Here is a 17,112-nt window from a genome sequence, read left to right on the forward strand (position 1 = left end):
CTGATAGAAGATCATTCAGCTTAATAAGTTCTCTTGAACTTTATTTTCTTGGAGAGAGAGGGAGTAGCAGAGTATATAATTTTATGAGGATTAGAAATAGAAGTTTTTTCTTCTTCAGAGTGGCTTCCATTTGATTAGCCATTGTTTCAATTCGATATGTTTGCTGCATATCATCTAATTCTTACCTTGTACATGTTTCCGTGAGAGCAGTGATTCTCACTTGCTTTGGGAGTCAGGACTCCATGATAGTGACTGACTTAGCAATGCCTGGAGGGGCTGGGAGGATTCAGGAAGGATCCCAAAAGATTCTACTCTGAGGTCTTCCTCTTTTGGAATCAGTGCTCTCAAGCCCTCTCTGTACTGCCCTTTTGCCTCCTCATGTGTGAGATTAGATTTATACCAGCTGCCATGGACATGGTTGCCTAAATCTGTGGAATGTTTTGTTAAACGCTGCTGGTGAAATAGTCCACATTAAGCCTAGCACTCCTCCCCCCACTCTTTTAACCCATCCTTTGTCCTTAGTCTTTTTCTCACTTGATCACTTTATGATTTTGCACTTTGACATCCTATAGATTCATTAAGAACTTTTATTGCAAGCACCAGGGCTTTATTTAACATGATGATTAGCCAAAGTGTTATTCTATTTGAGCTAAGTGATGACAATGTATTTGATTGGAGCCTTGTAATTGTTATTTTAAAATCAAAGTAATGGATTATGATCTCAGAATAGGAACATGATCCAAAAGAATAATAATAATTATAAGAGCAACCACTTAGAAGAAAATAAATGCCCCGTCACAGACCAGGGGCCTTGTGTTCCCTAAGTCCCACCTACCTTTGCAGTCCCAGGTTCCCAGGAAGAGGGGGTTCTCTTCCCTCTCGCCCTGGGCTAGCCTCTCGGCAGCCTTCCAGTTCCTGGAAGTAATTGGTCATTTTTTACCTTGGGAATTCTACTTGCTGTTCCTTCCTCTTGGGGGACACCTCCACTGGCAATTCTTGGCTGGCTCCTTGGAGTCTTACCCACTGTCTCACCTCCTTAGGGCGGTTTCCAGGCCACTATGCCTAAAATCATCTTCCTACCCCATGCCTGTCCATAAATGCAATGAGCATCATCATCTTTCACAGCATGCAATTTTTTTCCTCTCCTTTAGGAAACCTAAATTGTGTCTCCTTGGTCCTGGTCTGTGTCTCCCACTGACATTTAAGCTCCATGAGTTGGGTGAAGACTATACATATCTCATTCACCATGGCAGCCCCAGTGCCATCCTGGCACTTGGCATTAATTGGTTGCTCAATGTATACTTGTGATTGAATTAATGGGATATTCTGAAGTTTCAACTTTTCCTGAATCCATATCAATATATTCTATACTTAGTATTTCTAAGATAACATATGATCTTCCAGTGGTTGAATTTAACCACACTCTGCTGACTTTTGTCAGGCATATGAAGGATCAGAATAAGAAGGTGGCCAACCTCAAGCACAATCAACAGTTGGAAAAGAAGAAAAATGCCCAATTACTGGAAGAAGTCCGCAGGCGAGAAGATAGCATGGCTGACAACTCACAGCACTTGCAGGTGAGCTCAGGCTTCTCCTTTTAAAACCTAAATAATTGGAGATTGACTCTCTCTAACAGGTACCCATTACTGTGAGAAAATATGCACAGAAATGGGAGACTTGCCTTAGCTCTGAGCCCAGCACTAACAGTGTACTCCTAGAGAACCCAATAGGTCTTTACAACTGTGGAGAATCATTTTCAGAATGGTGCCCGAGAAGAGCTGATTATGGTGGAAACTTTAATGCTGTACAGAGTCCATTGGCTTTTATACCTCACTTGAAAAGGTAAGGGCTGTGTTTATATAGTTGGCAAAAAGCTTAAAACGTAGACATATCCCCCTTTTAGAATTATATTTCAATGGTTTTGGTGTTAGTAGAAAGGAAATATATGTGTATTATCACAGAAGCTATTTGAAAAAGGATGCATTAAGTTGATCTCAGATAGTTTACAAAACTGGTTTTGTTTTACTCAAAACTCTGAGGCTCTGAGACATCATTATTCTGTCTTTTCTGTGGAATATAGTTATCACTGAATGGACAGACCTATCTCAGAAACCAACTGGCTAACTGAAAACACCAATTTTTCCTCGTTAACATCCCTATTTTTGGCAAAGGAGCTCTCCCCATGTGCTCAATAAAACATTCAAGCTAAAACAGGGCATTTGCTTTGAAGTTCCTTTATTTATTCCAGTGTGCCTTTAAACAGAGCAGTTTAAGTTCAACTTGGCCAGAGTTCATGTTAAATTTTGCTTATTAATTAGTGTCTTTCTCCAGTTATATATTAGGTTTCCTCCTTGGAGATAGAAGAAGTTAGATAGTTTCAATATGTACTCACAGTTCATCTTTTTAATTGACCAAAAGAGAAATAAATAATTATTCTAGAGTATGAAATAAAAGGAAATGTCTTGCACAGAGCATGGCACATGGAAGTTACTTAGTCAATATTAGTTTCTTTTTGTCTCTGTGTCTTGGAGGTGCCTTAATGATTTCAGTCAAGCCCCTTTGCATGCATGTCTGATTTGGTTAGCACAGTAGTACCATCAGGTCCTTTGTTCAGGCATGGCAACCCCTTAGCATGGACTGGTAGCTTATCTGAATCCACAGCTTTCTCAGTGTTCTTGTCCTAGGATTTGGGTCTTAGTTTCCCCACCAGTCGTAGGAGATGTTAGATTGGAGCCTACAGAGTGAGATCATGAGAACTAAAATTTGTAGAACATTTTATTGCCTTGCCAAGCATATATTCTCATTTGTTTCTTACCACAATGTTGGTGATTTTACATTTGGTAAAATTGGAGTCTCAGAAAAGTTATGATGTGACATGCTAGTAAAAAGTAGAGAGCTACCTGATTCTGGGTCTCCCTGCCTTCAAGAAACTAATGTAGAGGAACAATTGCAGTAGTAGCTATCATTTATTGAACTTTTCAGTATGGTGGGTATTAGGCTATGTACTTTATAGCACCTATTTAATTCTTTTTTTAAAAAAGATTTTATTTATTTATTTATTTATTTATTTATTTATTTATTTATTTGAGAGAGAGAGCAAGAGTGTGTATATAACTGGAGGTGAGGGGCAGAGGAAGAAGGAGAAACAGACTCCTCACTGAACAGGGAGCCCAATGTGGGACTCGATCCCAGGACCCCGGGATCATGACCTGAGCTGAAGACAGACACTTAACTGAAAGGCACCCAAGCGCTCCAGCACCTATTTAATTCTTATATGAGTTGAGTTAGGTGGGCCTCTTGGTTGCAATTGATAGGAACACAATTCAATCTGTAGTAAGCAAAAAGGGAAATCAATTAACTGAAAAGGCCATGGTGGACTTCAGGCCTGACTACACTCAGATATTCCAACACTCAGATCCAGGCATTAGGGATCTGTCTCCATCCTACTCATAGGTACACTCTGCTCCTTGTTGTCTTGATTCTTAGGAAAGCTGTCCACAGTGATGCCAAACGTGACCACCAGCAGCCAGCCTCCACTGTGAGTGCAGTCATACTTGGAGAGGAGAGAGGTTCTTTCCTGATGATTCTAGCAAAAGTTCAGACCTGTACGAATGCATATATTGGCCAGGCCAGGATGTGATCACCTGGAGCCTAGGGGATAGCAGTTAGCCACACGAATCCTATGGGCTGAGAGTGGTAACAGGTGACCTCACACAAGAAAAAAAGGAGTGTGTTACTAGAAGGGATGCTGGATGGTAAAACCGTAGAGATCCATTACAGCCATCATATGGGTAATGGATAGACAAGCTATTATCTCATTTGATGTACAAGAAGGAGGAGGCTCTGAGAGGTTACATAACTTGCCCAAAATTACTTAGCTAGTAAGGGGCAGAGCCAGGACTCAAACTTAGATCTGACCATCTTTGGATGGTGAGTTCTGGAGAAGAGTTCTAAGAGAGGATGACAAGAAAACTGGAGTGGCAGAGAGACTTCATGGAGCAGACAGGATGACAGCTAAATGAGTCTGAGATGGGAGGGACTCAGCAGTAGTGAAGGCACTCCAGGCAGGAAAACTGTCAGCAAAGGTATAGAGTCTTATGTAGAGCAAAGTACAGTCAGGGCACAAAACATTACACACCAATTGATTGTGGTGGTAGTTTTCAATGAGGTGAGTGTTACCATCTTTCCTTAACTGACTCTGGAGCTAGAATGCCCAGCATTCATTCCAAGCTTCAGAATTTACTAGCTGAATGTTCTTGGACAGGTGACTTACTCTCCCTCATTTCAATTTCCTCATCTGTGAAATGGGAATAATAATAATTGTATCTACTCCAGGGTTGCTCTGAGAATTAAAGGCAATACCTATAAAGAATTTAGAATTTTACTTGGCACAAGTTATGCTCACAATAAGTATTAATGATTAATTATTGTTATGATAACAAGGAAAAGATAAAAGGAACATTTTGTGAAATTGTTGTCTATGATATGTGTGGGCATTTATACAGTTCTACTCGATATGCGTTGAGCATCAGTCTTCTATATATAGTCATTTCTAAGGACACATCTAGTTATGGAAATTAATGTCTTGTTTTGACTCATGAACTTTTTGCATAGCAATATTTTTATAAGGGGCCTCTTGATAACTACCTCATAGACCTATTCATAAAAGACAGAATGGTCTGGAATTGCTTAGTTGCATTCCTGACCACCCCAAATAAAGGATAGCATTTGAAATGCAATAAAAAGTAATCACAATTAATTTTGATGAAAATGTCTCTGGTTAAGGTTAATAGAGAGTGAGTTAAACTCCCACTTTCTTGGATTGTTAAGCAGATGTACTCAGATGCAGTAATTACTGCCTTCTGAAGACAGAACTTTCCATTCTTGGGGCACTTGATTTTTTTAATATTACTGTTGTTTTAAGTATTTCCTGTTTATGAGTTAGCTTCTTAAGCCTTTTAATAGGTGTCTGTCAGCTGGGATCATTTTTGGTTAGTTGGACAGTTGGTTGATTGATTGATTGGTTAGTAGATGTGGGATTGGCACCTACTAAATTTGAATTATTCTATACTAGTTTTTTGTAAGGGTTGGACATTATGACTTACTGATTTTGATCAACCAAGTAGGTATCATATCCAGAAAAATCTCAGGTAGAGTATTTTCTGCAATAGTAATAGCTGTTGGATGAGGTTATAAAAGAGAGATTGAAGAGATTCAACTAGTTATGAAAATTGGAGACAAAGTTGAATGTATTCAAACCAGGACATAATAGCAATGGGCAAAAACTGGGCCGTTTCAGTCCAATCTAGATATACAGTCATGCTAAGAAACATTTCACAAACCCCACTTTCTTTAGTTCTTAGGTTTATAGTTTTATGGCAAGAATTGCAAACTCAGATGCCTTCAAGGTCTAGGCTATTAGCACAAATAAGAAACAGGTTTGCATGTAAGAAAAAATTATGATGTCTCATTCTTTCAGCCTGTCTTAATCTAAATTTTTGGTAGAGATGTATCAGTTAGCAATTGACATAATAATGCTATGTAGCAAATCATCCCAAAACTCAGTGGCTTTAAAGCATCAGTAGTTATTGTCACAGATTTTTCAGATTGACTAAATGGCCCAGCTTCTCCACGGTGGGTTTGAATGAGCATTCCTATTTCTGCAAGTCTGTGAGTCTCTAGGGCACCTCCCTTCCACTTATGTTTATTCTGAGACTCAGGCTGAAGGGGGTCACCCAGGGGAAACTCTTATGATGACAGTAACAGAGGCACAAGAGAGTGAGCAAAAACTTGCAAGGTTTCATAAGGCCTAGACTTAACACTGTGATTTTCATCCCACCTCACTGGCCAAAGCAAGGCACATGGCTGAGCAAATAAGCAGGGATTAGGGAAGTACACTCTACCCATGGAAAGAACATTTTAAAGGGGCAGATACAAGGAAGGGTGAGGACTTGAGACTAATCATTCAAATTGTCAAAAGAGGCAAGATTTGGAGAAATATTTCTCTACATAAGAAAAAACAGTAACATAAACATAATGAAGAATTATAGCTGCAGTGGCCTTAGTTACAGATGTCATAGAGGGTGGTAAGGAACTCAAGAGCCCATGGCTCATCAAAAGGAATTGAGACTACTAAGCTTTTACTGAAAGCTGCCATAAAGGTGGGCTTAAGATTGAGGGGACCCTCTGATTGCCATAAAATATAAATTTTTATGTGAAATCTATGGATTTGGTACGTTTTTAAATACACTCTGGGTCTAGGGAAGCACATGTGCAGATGAATTGACCATTGGCTTGTAGCCTCTATTGTACAGCCCTGCATTCTGGTCCCACTGGGTTCACATGATATAAGAGACTAGCATCCTAGCTAGCTCAGTTTGACCCATCCAAGAGAAAGGGCAGTTTAGTGCATTTGCCCTGAGTCCTTTTTTTGTCTGAAAATACCTCGAATACATTGAATTATTGTTTCTCAGAGGAAATATCCACAATGTATAAGAATAGAGAGTCTTCTTGATTTAACTCTTAAAGCATGTTTTGGAGAATTTGGCAAAGAGAGCAGGAAAGGAAAAATAAAGAACCATGGAGCTAAACTGTCTACTCTTCAAATATCGGCCCTTATTATTATTAGCTCAGGACTTTGAGTAAGGTAAGGAATCTTTCTCTTACTTTTTTTTTTTCATCTATAAGTGAGAATTCACAATCTCTACCTCCCTGGGAGGGTTAAATAAGGTGAGCTTTATGACAGGACCTAGCACAGTACCTGATCTATTTGGGGTTCAGTTACTAGAACTTTCCCCCAGAGAGACTGATAATGACCATTTAACCATAGAAGACAGTGACCATTGGGAGTATCATCCAACAAATCCTTTGCAACGATTCTATACTGATGAGTAATACAGATATAGAGCATACACCAGTAAATGAAAGTTTCCAATAAAGCATTAAACAACAGATTAGGCAATAAGGAGGAAAAATTAAAGCATTTTTCAAGTTGAACTGTGTGTAAAAAGTAAATGTAAAAGATCATGATTTTTTGGTATGATTCTTTAGAACTATTCTCCAGGACACAGATTATGGAGGATGATATTTATGTCTGGCCTTGGGGCTTTGGGCTTCTGTGTGTCCCATTAGAGACTGCATGGAGATTTTTCAACAAGGTGTCTTTCCGGAGATTCACACTAAGTCGGCATTACCAGAATGGGATGCTTTCCCACCCCCCACTCCCAACCTCTAGCTATTTCTTGCTGAGTAAATATGCCAATTTGAAATCCCATTGGACATCTTTGTAGATTTTGGCTGCATTTTTCCATGTGCAGTTATCGAGTTAATGAACTAACATTCTAAGAAATGCACAAGCCAATATTTTATGCTCTTTTTCTGTTGTATGTCTGCAGAATTCTCTTCAATTTATTGCCTGAAAACTAAAGTCTGTTCTTGTGTGCTTCCGTTTCCAAATTATAGGTTCCCAGGGAACTGTAAAGTTTCTTCTCTGCCAGTGGTTAAACCCAAGTGTGATCAGTTTAAAAAGCAAATGAATGTTCCCATTTATTCTTGTCCTTTTAGTAGAGTTCTAAAAAATAAGGAAAGCGAAAAAGACAATTTTATTTTTCAATTTGTGTGAGTCTGTATATCCATATCTTTTTTCCAAGGGGACTTCCTTTACTTTGCTTCTCCAATTAGAGTTGGAGTCAGCTTACTGAGGAAGTGTAACAAACAACATAAACCTCAAAAAAATGCATAACCTTCAGCAAACATAAAGTGCATTATGAAGTTCCCAAGCATTGGGAAGTTGTTTCTTTGCAGAGAGACACTTAATGATTTAAGCAACAATTTTTAAGCCCCATATCTGTATGTTCATCTCTCCAAGTCACTAAGTTAAGTTCATTTCTCTTTCAATTCCCTAAGCTTAAAATTGTTACTCTGTGATCCATGTTCATGTGTTATGGTACACTTCTAAGTACTGACCTGACCAGCAGAGTTAAGAGATTCATCATTAGAAGAAACCTGACCAGCAGAGTTAAGAGATTCATCATTGTCAAAACACGTTTAGTTAGCTCCTGGTTTTTCATGGCCGTTTGGTTGGTATAGCATAGAGTGACTTAGGGCGGCTCCATTTCAGCCATCTTGTTCAACATATGGGAAGATGGGAAAAGTCATCGAACACAGTTTTATTTTATTTTATTTTTTTTCGAACACAGTTTTAAAGAAAAACACACATTTGTTCAAATTTTCATTAGAATTTAATATGATTTTTTTTTAACACTGCAAGGTGTTTTTGTTTGCCTTGCAATTTTCTATGTTGATGGGTAGAGATTGTTGGGACTTTCCATTAAATTGTGAATAAATTCTATCATGTTGTTGAAATTTGGACTGAACCACATCCAACATTTCCAGACTCTGTTCGTGGCTTCAGACAATAAGAAATACTCAAGTATTTGTGAGTCTGAGGAGGACACAGAACGTTGGAGGGTAGGACTGAGGTTTAGTACAGAAGTGCTTTCTTTCCTTGGGGATTTATGTTGACATTTGTTTTTCTTTCACACTATAATCCCCCACGAGCCAAAACTGACTTTTGTTGTAGCAGCTCCCTATAGGCAGTCTCAGAAAATCTTATTTGACAATCAGTTCTGGTAGCCTTGAGTTGAGTCGTTACTCTTTGTAGTAACTCACAGACTGTCAGGGATGACAAGGCATTCTGTGCAATGTATTTGGGAACTAACCATTTGTTAGAAATGTTCCAAGAAGCTAAAGTGAAATTGTGTAAATAAAACTGTTGTATGTGGGGTTTTTCTTCTTTCCTCCCAATAAAGTATTACTTGTTTTTCCAAATGTGCAGTAACTCACATGTTTCTTCTGAGAAATGTCTTCTGCTTTTTCTTGAGGATTTGTGACCTAATCCTCCACTTCATACAGCCCCTCTATACAAACACAATATATTTCTATGGAAAAGAGAGGTTTACCCTTAATCAAGTGTTGCCTAATCTACCTACTAAATTACCCCCTGGAGACAGAGTGGGGTTCATTATTCTTTTCTGAAGGGTTTTCAGGTTTCACCCCATTAAAGGCTCTTAGATAGTCCTCAGCAAAGTGAATGTTTGTTTGTCCAAGGCTGAATATCCTATAGAATGAAATGCAACATATTTATCAAATGAAATCATTGTTATTATAGAGGTAGAGTCCTGAATGTCCTGGAATGACAAAGCTTGAGGGGATGGGGGGTAGAGAAAGGAATCTTTCTAGAATAATATGGTAATCTCTTAATTCATTTCAAAGGAGGTTCCTAAGGAGGATCAGACAATTTTTAATATATTATTCCATTTTCTCTTTTTGGTCCCTGAAATATAAATCGATAAGGGAAAGGTAGCATGCATCCTCCTGTGCTCTCCAGTGAGATTTAAGCATTCATAGGTATGCCTCAGCTCTAGGGAAAGAGGCAGGGCTGGCTCTCTAGAACCTGCATTTCTTCTGTTTATCTTTAATTCTGACCTCTGGGCTTACTTTGAGGTGAAGCTTGGGCCATATACTGGAGACATCATCTTAATATGTTTTTTTTTTTTTCAAATCACTGCAGGTGATCAGGTTAGTCAACAATAACAACTACACATCTCAGCCAGAGCCCTGCGTGTTTCTCAAAATGCTTCCCTGAGTATTCTTCAGGCTAGATCTTCCTACTGACCTTAAAGATTGGGAGGGGCAAGTTTATGTGTTTTTGTTTTATAGATAGGGAAACTGAGCCTCAGACAGTTGTTAAGGCTGACTTATCTGCAATTTTAGGTGTTATTAAAGGTAAAGATTTGAGGAGGTACCAGTGCATAAGAGTTATTCCTGTGAAGGTCAGACTAAAGCTTAGCTTTTGGAAACAAAAAATTGCTGCTCCAGGCAAAAGTTTCTGAACCTGGAGTTGCACTTTAAAAGCCACTGAAGAGGGGATCCCTGGGTGGCGCAGCGGTTTGGTGCCTGCCTTTGGCCCAGGGCGCAATCCTGGAGACCCGGGATCGAGTCCCACGTCAGGCTCCCGGTGCATGGAGCCTGCTTCTCCCTCTGCCTATGTCTCTGCCTCTGTCTCTCTCTCTGTGACTATCATAAATAAATAAAAAAATTAAAAAAAAAATAAAAGCCACTGAAGAAAGAGATCTTTAGGGTGTGTGCTTGGGAGCATCTATATGTCTTTCCATTCTGCTTGAATCTATAGCAGGCATAATATAATTTTCAAAATAGATACAATGAAGGCATTACTGAAGAACCCACACTTTGAAGGCAAGGGGATTGAAAGAAGAAAATAATTCTGATAGCATACTTTATTATTTTTTCAAAGTTAGAATTCACATGATAATTCACTCACAGGCCCCTGGAGATCCCTAAAGGGTGCTCATGTTCAACATGCATCAAAAGAGCCAGTACAGTTAAACCAGCTTTTCCTGGCCAGGGTAATCATGACAGGTTTACCTTGAGATATGACTACCAAAGGTTAGTCAGGGGGGCACCTGCAAATCACAGTGCATGTCATTCCCAACATCAATAACCTATTTCTAATAGATGCTGGTATTTCAGCATGTTTTTATGGAAGGCAGAGACCTGGGCATGGTTAATTTTTTTTTTAATGTTAACTTTGACTTATGGCTTGTCCAAAGCATTGCTAAACTGTATATTCAAACACTCCAGATTAAGGAAATGACAATCAATGACATGGGCAGTGATTTAGATGGAAATCTTGCAAAAGGAAAATACAACTATAAAATCTGTTCCTGGTCATTTAATAGTCTCTCCTGTAATATACATTTGGGAAGCTGGTAATTTGAATTTATGACATTTTTAATTTCATCTCTGGTATTACACTTTCCCTCTACATCTTACTTATTTATGCTGCCTGGAAAAACCCTGCAAGGTTAAGCAATCGTAAGTTTTTCTTACTAGAAAGGACCTTAGATTTTATTTAATATAAGCCCCTTGCTTTGCTGATGAGAGAAGTAGGACCCAGCAAATGCACATGACTTGCCCAAGATTCCAGAGAGAGTTATTCACAGAGGGGAGACCAGAACCCAGGACTCTTGCATCCTGTCTGGTGACCTTTGTGTAGCCCACTGGTTCCATAAGATAGGTCTACCTTTAGTAGGGTTTGAACAATTAATCCATAAGCCCCAAGAGCCTGTGCTCTTTCGTCAGTGGATATTAGATTGGCAATTTAAGATAACATGAAATGATTCCTCACAATGAATGAAGCTTTATGCAAAATCTATGAACAAGGTATTCATTTTATCATCCTTTATCTTGCATGTCTTTAAAATTAGAATTACTAAAAAAAAAAAAGTAGCAAATCAGTGGTGAAGAAAATTGTGAGAACAGACTATGTAGTTTAGGACTCTTAGATGCTAAATAAAGATCAGTTTAAGTTATTTATATCTTTGCCACTTTCCTCATCCACAGAGGGATGTCGCCTGTAAAGGAACTCAGGAAGTCTCTTGTCATGGAAAAGAAGTGTAGATTGCTTAGATAGTTCAGCAATTAGAATACTAGCTACTGCTTTTCATTGAGCCATGAACTATTCCAAGACTAATGTCTTTGGTTGAGTTCCCAGAGAAACTGAGAGTGGGATTAACATGCAGGAGATCTGTTGGGTAGAAGGGCTCTCAGGAAGGAAAAGAAGCAGGACTGGGCACTGAAGAAGTAGAACTGGGCATAGTTGTGAGGGAGGCTCAGCTGTTTCCATCAATATCCCATGGAGCTGGGGTGACCATTTGGAAGGAGATGACTCCAATTGAGATGAGAGCCTTTATTGCCCTCTCAACAAGTGAGTGGATGGATATGGGCAACCCCTGGGGAGGGCATAACCCTGGAAGGAGCATCCCCAGCAGCAACTGGGGAAGGAATGAATGCCTTAGTCCTGAAGGGGAATCTGGGCAGTACACCCCTTACTTCATCTCCAGTGAGTATCTGATATGCATGTGGTTCTCTCCTCTTTGATGATGATGGCAGATACATGCCTTTGATTTCAGAACTCTTGCCTACCCAGCTTCACACTTCTTTTCAAGACAAGCAGCTGTTAAAAACCAATCTTAGTTGGCCAACTTTCTCTGTATATATATTGACTTGTTTAATCTTCCCAAGAAATGAATGAGGTAGCTACCATCTTTGAAACCATTGTACAGTTGAGAAGATTGAGACTTGGTGATGTTAAACAAGAAAAAGAGCTGACATTCTTTCTCAGGCCTCAGTCTTGAGTGGGGCACCCCTCTCTTCTGTGCAGACTGTTTCTTTATATGCTTATTAGCCCCGTAACTATTGTAACAGTGAAGACGATGGTCAGGCTACTCCAAAAATAGAAAAACTCAGTAGCATAAATTTGGGTAAAGAGGCTTCACATGAATTTTTTGGGGTGATGGATAAAATTCTTTTAACTAATGAGATAGACTGAAATGCTTCTTCAAGTCATGCAAGGGTCTTCCCTGAGTTCTGAAGTAGTCCCACTGATATTTTTTGAGGACTTCTGTGCATTAAGTACTGTGCTACCTGCTGGGATTTAACATTTGGAAGGACAAGATTTCTTCACCCTTGAATATCTCAAGATCTTTTCTTCTGACTAAAGATGTCCTCTGGCATCTGACTTGCAGCAGCTTATACAAGTGAGCCAGATCATGTGTTCCTTGGCTGCTGCTTGCTCTGGAATAGAAGACCATTGGAAAGAGGTAACCATGAGAGTGTGTCTATAGCTGGAGCCTTAGCTCTGGCAAGCTGGAACAGAAGCTTCCAGAAGGCTATCTGAATCACAGTTCTGTCCTAGGATACAAAGATCTGAGTGAGTGAGGGATGAGAGTACCAAGGCAGTTGCTGATTTAGGTTCTAGTCTAGGCTTAATCACTAATTAACCATGTGACCTTGGGAAAATCATTTTTTCTCCCTCTCTGAGCCTGTTTTCTCATCTACAAAACAAGAGGCTTGTATTGGGGTAAGGTCCCTTTTAACTCTGAAATCCTGGCAACCTGAGACTAACTGAAGTGTACATGCATGTGGTGATTAAAGGTGCCACCAAAGAGGACAACTCATGGGCACTTGGGGATGCTGCTGCCCAACTGAAGCATCCAAGTCAGTGGCAAGGACATCCTCCAGTTGGGAATCCATGGGTCTCCTTCAGTACCAGCCCTGTAATATGTTATTTGGCTTTAAATATCATTTATTCTAAACTCTTTCTGTTCTTTATCTGAAGTGCCATGCCTGCCATTTTGAGAAGACTTTTGTAGGGCAGCCTGGGTGACTTAGCGGTTTAGCACCGCCTTCAGCCCAGTGTGTGATCCTGGAGACCTCGGATCAAGTCCCACATCGGGCTCCCTACATAGAGTTGCTTCTCCCTCTGCCTGTGTGTCTGCCTCTCCCTCTAATGTGTCTCTCATGAATAAATAGATAAAATTTGAAAAAAAAAAGAGAAGATTTTTGTAGTGTGCACTAAACCATTGTGTTTTCTTTCTTCAGAGTATTATAATAACACACCCACCAGTTGCTACTTTTTAAGTATAAGATAAAGATTAAAACGGTGACAGCCTGGACACAAGATACACAATGCAAAAACTCTTCAGAATTGGGTTACAGCCTTCTTCTCAAGAGCAGGAGCTATGTGGCCTTTAAATGTAATTGTTGATGAAATAGACTATTATTTTAATAAGCCACTATGTCAACTATGTCCCCTCAACTATGTGGGTCACAATGAACTGTGGGAAAATGGAAAGAGACTAATTTGACAAAAACTGGGTTGATATTATCTAGACTTGTATTTCCCAAAGCATGTTTATCAATGTGAAGGTCTATGAGATACCGTTTGAAGAAAGGGTTCCATTTGTCAAATGATTTTGGAAAATAATACATCCTGTATTCTACATTTGGAAAGCCATCCATATTAGTATAGTAAAAACCCTGAGAGGTTCTGTAGTCGAGTTTAATGTTCTTTAATCCAAAATTTGGAGAAAATCATTTAACAAAAAGATTTTTTTCTCCAGAGCATCTATTAAATTGCAAAGAGTTAGTATTGAAATTGGGTAAATACTGATCTAGACAATTCACAGTGCTGATAACTGAGATATGCAATCAGCTCTTTGATTACAGTTTGAAATTGAAAAAACTCTGCAGTGATACTTTATTAAGCATAGAATTATCCTTACTGAATAAGAATTCACCTGGGCATATTGCAATGGCTTTATGCCTGCCACTTGATTAAAAAGCATTTTTTTTAGAATGACTGGCCAAGAAAATTATATGTCTGATACACCTTTTAAAAATTTTGCCTCATTAAAACAGTTGATGTGAAGCAAACTTGAAAAATGTTTGTGACAGGCATAGGGATATTTCCTTCTATCACTTCTTGACTTTGGTATCTACATTGACTTCTGATTATAAGCTCACATTTTGCTATTCCCCAAATCCAAATTAGATGAAGAATGTTTTAGAGGAAGATATGGAAAGTATTCCAGCCTTAAAATATAAAATTGCATTTTGTTAGGTATCTATTGTCAATTCTCATTTGGACACAGTTTGCCCTCTTCCTGCTAAAGCCGTTCTTTGCCAGTGTGGACTATAGTGCCTTAGGTTCCTGCCATGCTGTCGAAATCAATTATACGGGTTGAAAATGAAGCACAGAGTGTCCCTGTGTCATTACCAACAGGCTTGTTTTCATTTTGGTTGTACTTTTTTGGCTGTGAAAGGATCTTTATGAGAAATTAGAAAACCGCAAATTTGAACACGTTAACAGTTAAACAATATAACTTTGAATGTGTATGTATGTCTCCTGGATGCCTGAGACTGATCATAAATGGGCCTATAAATCTGAATGAACTGCACCTCTCTTAACCTGGCTAATGATTACTTTACCCTTTTAGTAATCTTTCAAGGTTATTTTGCCCCTTACTCTAAATGGGGGATTAAGGCCATACTAGACTGTGGCTTGGTCACCTGGATAAAGTTTCATTTCACAGGAATTGCCACATGTACACTGCAGTCCAATGTTTGAGACTGGGTTATAGTTAGAAGTGCATCTTTGGGGCTAGGAAGTGTGGGAGGTATATAATAGACAATAGGAGTACCCTCTTCAGTTGTAACAGGTTTCGTAATGTTTTTAATTCTTCAGACTTGTTTTATCCCCACATAAAAATAAGGTCATATGTATCTCTATATTTTAAATGCTTATGAAAGAAAAGTTTCATCTATATATTCATTCATTCTACAGCCATTTGTGTCAGGCTTTGTGCTAACCTCTTGAATACCAAAGGTCAGATTCTTGCTTCTCCCTTACCCTGTCTAATGTACAGACAAAACCATAAAGACATAATCATAATGTAAGATATACTAGGAAATGGAGGGATATAGCCCAAAGAGATCTTTTTTTAAAAATATAGGTTGGACTAGGCAGCAGCACAAGTTCAGAAGATGAACATAAGCAAAGGCAGCCTGAGTTTTTCCACCTAAGCCACCTCCTGCAAATGTTTTTAGGCTGCAGGCTGGGCCCTTTCCCTGGTTCTGATGAGCCCTTTCTTCCATCATTTATGAGTCAGGAAATATCATTGTATATATCCAAATATAAGTACCCTGATTATATAGCCTGTGCGATGTGAGAAAAGTTTCTGGATCTTAGGTGATGATAGCACCCACCTCCTAGTGCCTATGGTCATTTAGGAAACAGCACTCAGTACAGATTACATGTCGGCCAGTGCCACGATGATGCTGATGAGACTGTTAATGTCATGTTGTTGTTTAATGTTTATACTTGTCAGGGCTCCCTAGAGACCTCCCCATAGCCTGCAGTGCCCTGTACAATTGGCCCTGGTTTTCTTTGGGACCCCATCTCCTCCCACTGTCTCCCTCACTGGCTGTACCAGCATACCAGTCTCCAAGCCTGCCCCACCTTTGGATCTTGGAGCTTGCTTTGCCCTTGACTAGAATGCTTTCTTCAGATGTTTGTATAACTTATTCCTTTACTTTATGCAAGTCTCTACCCAATCTCATAGAGGCTTCTCTGCATGTTCTTTCTAATTAATTGTTCTTTTAATTTGTTATGTCCTAGCCTTACTTTATATTTCTTCATCATGCATGGCATAGCCTAAACATAATAGTTTTTGTGTACTTGTCTCCTAGTTGTCTTTCCATGAGCACATGGACCTTTGTCCATCTCCCTCCCTAGGATATAAGATTCTCTAATGTCTCTAGAACAAGGGTTGATCTTTGGTAGGCATTTAATAAATATTTTTGACTAATTGAATAAATGAATCATGATGAATAAGCAGATTGAAAAATAAGTTCCCATAGCATTTCTATGGCTTGGGAGCTGCTGCTTGGCACAGAGAGAGAAGGACTGGGGAGCTGGGTCCTGGAGGAAAGAGGATTGCCCACCTGTTCAGCAGTGCATGCTGGGGATTTGGAGAGAGCAGGGGGAGTGTGTTCCAACTGAGATTATGGGTGGTGACCGCCTTGGAAGTGAGGGCCTGCTGTTTCAGCGCCAATAGGTAATAGGATAATAATAATTTTTAAAATTATTAATAACTGTGAGATAAATGGCTGAATAGTCAGACAGTAGAGATGTATCATCTAGACCTTGTCATGAGGTTTCATTGAACAGGGTATTCTTGCAAGAGGCATTCTTGTTGGCACTTGAAGATGTGCATCTTTAGAGCTCTGTCCTGGTTATTTTTTCTTCCTTGCTTCAGCTGCAGGGGAGAGCCATCATCCCTGGAAGCTTCTTGGAGTGGGTGCCCTGAGAGCAAGATAGATAGTAGCATAGTGAGGGGCCAGAGGAAACCCCATTCTACCCTGCCCTCAGAGCGATTGCCTTGTGTGGCAGGCACCTTATATGCCCACATTTAGGAAATATACTCACAGACTAGAAACATCTTGAAAAAGGTAGCAAAATTAGCAGCAGAACCTTAAAGGAGGATTTTCTTCCTATTTTAGTTCTTCAGTGAAGCCATACTATCTATTGTGAGTGTTCAAGTCTTTGATCCGATAACTGTTAGAAGAGTGGAGAATTTTCTCATTAGGAATGTGTTTGTTTATTGTTTAACTGACAGATGGGTGGAGTCTCTGGGTCATTCATATAACTATGCAGTGGGCATCTACATGTGCCAGGCACCATGTAGG

General features: G+C 39.4%; 1 protein-coding gene across 36 annotated transcripts in view; it reads left to right on the top strand.

Annotated features, from left to right (window-relative positions):
* Nucleotides 1–17,112, top strand: part of ERC2 (ELKS/RAB6-interacting/CAST family member 2) — a 906,155-nt gene that overhangs the window by 486,519 nt on the left and 402,524 nt on the right. For all 36 annotated transcript variants that reach the window (XR_011994371.1, XR_011994367.1, XR_011994370.1 and 33 more), the window contains one exon: nt 1,442–1,577. Coding sequence is in view for 21 of the 36 variants with exons in the window: in XM_072720744.1 (XP_072576845.1) it covers nt 1,442–1,577 (136 nt within the window). In the remaining 15 variants the exon portion in view is untranslated. The remainder of the gene's footprint in view (nt 1–1,441; nt 1,578–17,112) is intronic.

This window comes from Vulpes vulpes, chromosome 9, assembly GCF_048418805.1.
Source record: "Vulpes vulpes isolate BD-2025 chromosome 9, VulVul3, whole genome shotgun sequence".
Lineage (NCBI taxonomy): Eukaryota > Metazoa > Chordata > Mammalia > Carnivora > Canidae > Vulpes > Vulpes vulpes.